Source organism: Ictalurus punctatus, chromosome 22, assembly GCF_001660625.3.
Source record: "Ictalurus punctatus breed USDA103 chromosome 22, Coco_2.0, whole genome shotgun sequence".
NCBI classification, from domain to species: Eukaryota; Metazoa; Chordata; class Actinopteri; order Siluriformes; family Ictaluridae; genus Ictalurus; species Ictalurus punctatus.
In genome coordinates this window covers 18,126,297-18,133,796 of record NC_030437.2, presented here as the reverse complement: position 1 = coordinate 18,133,796, position 7,500 = coordinate 18,126,297, and the positions used below count along the sequence as shown (strand labels likewise).

The 7,500-nt window shown below is 38.7% G+C and overlaps 1 protein-coding gene across 5 annotated transcripts in view; it reads left to right on the top strand.

Annotated features, from left to right (window-relative positions):
- Nucleotides 1–7,500, top strand: part of LOC108255941 (coiled-coil domain-containing protein 60) — a 43,040-nt gene that overhangs the window by 24,851 nt on the left and 10,689 nt on the right. For 3 of the 5 annotated variants that reach the window (XM_053674672.1, XM_053674671.1, XM_053674668.1), the window contains one exon: nucleotides 437–1,590. In XM_053674672.1, coding sequence (XP_053530647.1) covers nucleotides 437–514 — 78 coding nt within the window. In that variant the 3' untranslated portion in view covers nucleotides 515–1,590. Of the gene's footprint in view, nucleotides 1–436; nucleotides 1,591–7,500 lie in introns of those variants that run through there. The other 2 variants (XM_053674669.1, XM_053674670.1) reach the window with 2 other exon arrangements.

Here is a 7,500-nt window from a genome sequence, read left to right as displayed (position 1 = left end):
CTTTTATCCAGAGCGACTTACAAATGAGGAAAATACAAGCAAGTGTAACCCATTTAATCTAAATAAAGATCACTTGAAATCTGACGCGTTTATTTCAGTCAGGATGTCGATAAGCTACCAGTATGGGCTTGTTGCTATGGATACATCTCAGATTTGTATCATCTGTAACACATTTATTTACTCTTAAACGAATTCAATTATTTTGGTTTATTGAATTATTCCGATTTCATTTTCTACACTGCAGCTTGATTTACGTCTGTGATTTACACGTCCGCGTATTCATGATTAATAGTGTACTCGTCTGTCTTCCTCTCTCTCTCTCTCTCTCTCTCTCTCTCTCTCTCTCTCTCTCTCTCCCTCTCTCTCTCCCTCTCTCTCTCTCTCTCTCTCTCTCCCTCTCTCTCCCTCTCTCTCTCTCTCTCTGTGTGTTGTGTAGTTAGTGAGGGAGAATGCAGTGAGGATGTCTACAGAAGAGTACGACTGCTGGCTGCGTGGTAAAATCGACATTCCATAGAGTGTAAAAGACAACGGAGGATTTCTCTAAGTATCTCTCTTTATAATAATAATAATAATAATATTAATAATAATCATCATCATCATCATTATTGTGTGCTTCCAACTTTGTGGGAGGACTTCAGGGTAAGACAGACAGATGGACAGATGCAGTTCATTGATGCCTGTCATTTGAAACACTTGTCTCTAATAGAGAAAATAAGCGAACGCAAATTTCATACCTGCCCTTTGGTCATCATTCTTGAAGTCAGTCACACTCCTGGTGCTAAATCCTTCCACTGGCAGAGACAACGTGCTAAATGTGGCACATTTAAATAAAAACAGCTCACACTGCATGATCATTAAAGCAAAATGGACATCACGTGCTATGTCGCTCTTATGAACGACCGTGTTAGTGAATCTGTTTCCATGTGCATTTTTATCACAATCAGGATCTTGCTGTTAAATAACGCATTCTTTAATAACAATAATAATAATAATATTAATAAAAGTGGAGAATGTTTTGCTTGTCGGTACTTGACTCAGACTTTTCGACTACTAAAAGTGTCCCAAAAGCCTCCATACACAGGGGGCTGTGTTTGCCAGCACCACGTCGGTCTGCGCCTTCGTCAGTGGACGTCCACTTCTTCTCGGTCGGTCCTCGACGCTCCCGGTCTCTTCGAATTAGTCAACGAGTTCGGAGACAGCGTGTACATCGTGTGTAATACGCTCGCCATGTTTCCCGTTAAAGTCCATCGCGACCTCGCGACAGCTTCCCGGTCCGACCCTGAGAGCGATTTCAATACGTTCTTCTTTAGTCGAAGGCGTTCTCAAAGGCTGTCTGGAAAAAATATATATAGTCGAAATATACTTTTTAAAAAGTGTTCATTCGGACTATGTATAGGAGCTTCTTTTTTTTTTTTTTTTTTTTTTTTATATATATATATCACCGTTTTTGTTTTTTTTTTTCAGGATCAGCACGAGTTGGAAAGTTAAAGCGTCCGTTCTTATCCGACTTTGATAAGCCGTACTTGAGAGCTCTCAAATCCTTGAGAACGGTGGAAAAAAAGGGCTCAGAGGTCACAGAGGCAGCCTCGGGGGGGGGGGGGGGGGGGGGGGCTACAGGGGGAGGGAGGATTGGGAAATCTCTGGAATTACTTTACATCCCGGTTCTGGGTATTAACGTGCCAGAGTGTTTGGTGCGTGATTACAGTATGACTGCCGACTGAGTCATTTCCGAGCAGGCATGTGTGATGTCCAGCAAGTCTGCTCAGACAGACAGACAGTCAGACGGACAGACAGACAGATAGATAGAACTTTATTAATGTGGAAATTTTGGGATTTTCAGTTGTGTGTTGTTCTTTAATTAAGTAAAAATTGTTATTGTTGGTAAATGCCTGTGCATTAAGACTTCAGGATGTGCTGCTATAGGAACATGTTGGACTGTGGGAGGTAACAGGTGAAGCTCCGCTTCATCACTCACACCACCCCGAAGTCTCAGTGAACATATTATAAGTTCTGTTGAGGAAAAAAAGGGAAACATCAAACAGTCTGTCTGAAGATTTACTACTGATCTAATCTGCGAAAGTGTCATCATGCCTCGCGGGAACACACACACACACACACACACACACACACAGAGCAAACAAAATGTAAATTTGTTAATGTCATTATTAAATACACTCAATACACAATACACACATGTAGGTGTGTACTTTACTTATGAACAGTCAAATACAGTGTGCCTGCATTTGTAGGTCTGAACAAGCCCGTGCGTGTGTGTGTGTGTGTGTGTCTGTATGTGTGTGTTTGCTCAGAATGTCCTTGGTGCTTGGGCCTCCAGTTCTCTGCCCACTATATCAATAATACAGCTGCCTACGGAAAGTTCAATATTTATTCAGCACTTATTCAGCAGACTGGAGAAAGAGTCTGTCTGTCTGTCTGTCTCTCTGTCTCTGTCTCTCTCTCTCTCTCTCTCTCTCTCTCTATCTCTCTGTGTTGTAATGTGTTTAAACACATGTCCCATAAGCCCCCATCTGAGCCCCTGAGTACGCGTTCATGTACAACACACGTTGCCAGTCAGAGGGTTTTTTGTTGTTGTTGTTGTTGTTAGATTCTTGCGTTAGCATTTTGGGTTCAATTTCAAGAAAAGTTGAAATCCTCTAGAATTTATTTACGTACTTCAAATATCCCCCCCGCCCCCCCCTTTAAATGACTCTAGTGTAACTCCTGTTTTTACACACGACCCCATTTATAAAATACAGTAAGTACAGAATATAACTATGACTTAGGTGTCGTCTAAATGTAAAACGCATCAAAGAAATGTAGCACTTAAATGTAGTATAGATTTAGTATAAAACCTGCATTATACCAGTCAAGTCCAACACAAGTCCAACATACGATAAGATAAACATTTGCTCTATAAATGTAGAATATAGATTATTGTATGAGAATATGAAAATTCTAGATAAATACCCATGTAAATAATATATATTTAATGCATGCTAGGTCGAAATGTATACTATGTAAAATTGCATGTACAGTTGAGGTCATAAGTTTACATACAGTGTGCAGAATCTCCAAATTGTTAATAATTAAAATATATATATATATAATAATAATAATAATAATGAAAGACACAATAATAACTGAATTTACACAAATGAACAAGTTAAAGTTTACTCGCGCTCGATTATTAACCCCGTGTGTCGTTACCTGGATGATCCGCGACGTGACGTGTGTATGTTGTGTGAGAGTTCTTCACGGGTTCCTCGTTTGCCCTGAGCACTTAACCTCCCCACTGTTCTTCAGAAAAATCCTCCAGGTCCTGCACACTCTTTACTTCTCCAGCATCTTCTACATCTTTGACCCCTTTCCAACAGCGGCTATATGATATGATATCAGATCCGTCGTTTCACACCGAGGACGACCGAGGGACTCGTCCACGACTGTTACAAAAGGTGCGAACGTCCACCGGTCTTCAAGAAGGCGAAACGATACATCAAGAGCGCAGGGGGGTGTAAACTTTTGAACAGGATGATCGGTGTAAATTGTGTTGGATTTGATCGCTTCTGAAGGTAAAAGTAAAGTATGTGCAGGACCTGGAGGATTGAATCACTGTGGACTATATGTGAACAACCAAATGCAGTGTTTATGATCCGCCTTTTTAATTATTCACATTTTGCAGATTCCGCAAGCCGCATGTACACAAATGACCTCAAGTGTGCTATAGTTATGCTTTGTGTACGATATCTATACAATGTGTGCTGTATTTATACAAATATACCTCACTTAGCGTGCACTATACATACTGTATATATACTACATGTGGTTCATTAGTCAGTCAGAGGAAATGATATTTCTAGGCCGGTCCACTCAGACGTATGACGTCTAAATCAGGTTATTACATGGATTCTGAAAAGCTTTTTTGTTGTTGTCGTTGTTGTTGTTTTGTTTTTTTTGTTTGTTGTTTTTTTGCTAAATGACTGCTCAGTTATGCAAAAATAAATAAATAAAAATATAGTTGCGGAGATAAAATGGATTTTTATGCCGGTGCGATACTCGGTGTGACCTCACTGATAGTTACAAGAGTCAAACTGTGAGGTGACCTTGACTTTGACATCGTGATTATACTTATCATTATTGATTTTCTTTTTTTTTTAAATAACTCGTTGTACTGTACATGTTTTAAAAAAAAGGAAAAATATCAAAAAATAAAACCTCACACATATATATATATATATATATATATATATATATATATATATATATATATATATATATATATATATATATATATGTGTGTGTGTGTGTGTGTGTGTGAGGTTTTATTTATTTTTATTTCATAAGGAATTCATTTGGAAAACGTCTCAATAGTTGATTTAGAAACCTAACAACCTCAGGAATAAAGCTAAATGGTGCATTTCGGATACGAAACTGAGCTTTGAGATCTTTCTCTCACATCCTCACAAGGTTCCCTGATAAATAAACTGTTTTGAAGCTTTATAACACTAACTGTGTACATTACGGTCCTGAGTTATGCAGGTCAGATGTAGGTGTAGAGTTATTCATTTTCTCCCTGCGTTCACATGGGTTTCCGCGAGGTTCTCTGGTTTCCTCCCACTGTCCAGAAACATGCACCTGGGCAGGTTGGGTATTCGGTGTGAACGAGTGTGCGGGTGTGTGGGGGTGTGTATGCACATGGTGCCCTGTGATGGACTCTGGATTCATGGCAGCCCTGATAAGTATAAAGTGGCTAATGAAAATGAATGAATGAATTTTTGCTCCTTGTTCTGAAGGGTGCCAATAATAATAAACATCCCTTCTTTCAATTTTTTTTTTTTTTTTTTTTAGCATTACGTTCAATCTTTTGCCTATTATCTAAAAATAAAAAAAGCTGACCAAACAACCACCCAAACTTCTTGCTACCTTGTTACACATAAAGCCGGATGTAGACATTTTAAAAGGGAAAGTGTCATTAGATATGAGAGTTTACAGACGTGCCGTAAAAGAGCTTTAAAATAAAACCCAGAGAGATTAAACATCGATGCAAAACTCTTTAAGTAAACAGAGGTGTTACAGGGCGGATAATGTCACTGTGGTTTGACCTGAAGGACTCCCAGAGCAAAGCTCGTCTCAACCGGCTCCATTCCAGTTTTAGCTTTCAGAATTGACAGTACCTCTTTGAAAATGTCACATACTGTTTCTTTTGTTCTCAATTGTTGACAAGGACACTAGATCCAAAGCTCCCAGGCTCACGTTCCTCTAAAACACACGTCACAATATTCTGTTACACTACAGACATTTTTGTGAATTTGAAGAACGCAGTGTCCTCACTGCGATAAGATTGTGTCCAATGTCCTCACGGTCACCCGGTCCTCACAAAAAAATCCTCTGGGTTTCATTTTTACGTTGAGGTTATGTTTAGCTTGAGGTACTTAGGCATTAGTGTTAATTAGTGTTAATGGAAATAAAACCAACATGCACGTGTGTGGACATGCTTTTTATATCTTAGTCCCCCAAGGATAGGAATATCTCGCAGTTTTGACTTTTGGCAGGTTCCCATGAGGAAAACTGTGCTTTTACAAAAACTACAGCTTTTATTTAAAAAAAAAAAACAAAAAAAACAACTACTAAAAGCAACACATTTCCTTTTGGTTACTGGGGTTGAGTTTAGAGTAAGATTTCGGTGTAGTATAGCATTAACTAACTACTGTAGTAATTATCTCAATAAAAGGCCCACATAGATAGAAAAATTGTGTGTGTGTGTGTGTGTGTGTGTGTGTGTGTGTGTGTGTGTGTGTGTGTGTGTGTGCGTGCGTGTATATTAACCAGTAAAGCTTGTTTTTACTTACGGGTAGGAACTGAAAAATCGACAACTTCCTGCTTCTTGGTTCTGTAAAACACATGACCTTAAACTATGAACTATAGAATGATATTATTATTATTATTATTATTATTGTTATTATTATTATTATTATTTAATGCCGTCCTCTGCAGTCTTGCGCATGACAGTTATAACTGTGAAACTGTGATTTTTGTTAGCTAAAGCATCTACATTATTTAACTGCTAATATATACAGTATATCTGTTGTGCTTAACTGTATTAGCTAAATAGCTAGTCCTAGCAAATTAGCAAGCAGGCAACCTTACTAAAGTTAGCCACCCGAGGTTGTTTAAATACACTGAATCTGTACAAATGTTGTTTTGTTGTTGTTGTTGTTCTTGTTGATTGAGTAGTTTATCAAGTATAGATAGCGTGTCTGCTTGCTAGCCAGGTTGTCAGATTATAGCTAGCTTACGCTATTAGTTAGCTACAGCAATGATAGCGATTAACAGTTGGCTAATATTTAAATTCTTAGCTAGCAAACGAGCTTTGCATACTGTGACAGTCTTTGAGTATGTGACTACGCAGTGAGTATTTTCTCCTTTAATTATGTCGTTATTTCTTGGACACTTTCTTGTGCCATCTTTCTTTACTGCGTCCTTGGGTGTGTAACACACGAGTGTCAGAATCAGGACGTTCTCGCGAAGTATCTTATCTGACGCTCGTGGTCAAGGTTCGACGCGCACTAGAGGTCACATCAAGCGGAACGAGCATGGTACAACAGTGATAATAGTAATATGTTATACAGATGGGTGGCAAATTAGGAATAAAAACAACAAAGTGTCTCAGTAAGGTGTCAGCCCACAGACTCGGTGCTCCTCGGCACAGGTTCTACACGCACCGTTTCTGCCAAAAGATTGTCCCTCAGGTGGTGTTTTGATGGTGTTGGTGGTGGTGGAGAGCGCTGTCTAACACATCACTTCAAAATCTCCTGTGTTTTAGTTAGGCCCAGATCTGGTGACTGTGAAGATCATAGCATATGATTTACATTTTCTTTATCTTCACACCGTCCAGTGAGCCCTCACACTGGTGCTCAAAAAGTCAGTAGAAGTCACAAGATGACTAAGACTTATTTGCATATTTGTTCATTTATTGAATGTGTTACATGAAGTATTTTCCAAAGACACATATATACTGCACATAGAGTTATAAAAAGAACTCAATTAGAGTAGAAATTAATGGACTATAACATATTTCTCATAGGAAGAATATTTTGCTCAGGGCACCACAAATAAACTATGTACGTGTTTAGAAAATGCTATAATTTCTATCAAGAACCGTCAGTTAGGAGTCACGGTGATCAGTGATTAGTCATTGAGAATGATGGTGATCAGTGATTAGTCGTTGAGAATGATGGTGATCAGTGATTGGTTGTTAGGAACAATGTTGATCAGTGATTGGTTGTTGAGAGTGATGATCAGTGATTGGTCGTTGAAAATGATGGTGATCAGTGATTGGTTGTTTGGAATAATAGTGTTGAGTGATTGTTTGTTAGAAACAATGTTTATCAGTGATTGGTTGTTGAGAGTGATGATCAGTGATTGGTTGTTGAGAATGATGGTGATCAGTGATTGGTTGTTGAGAATGATGGTGATCAGTGATTGGTTGTTTGGAACGATGGC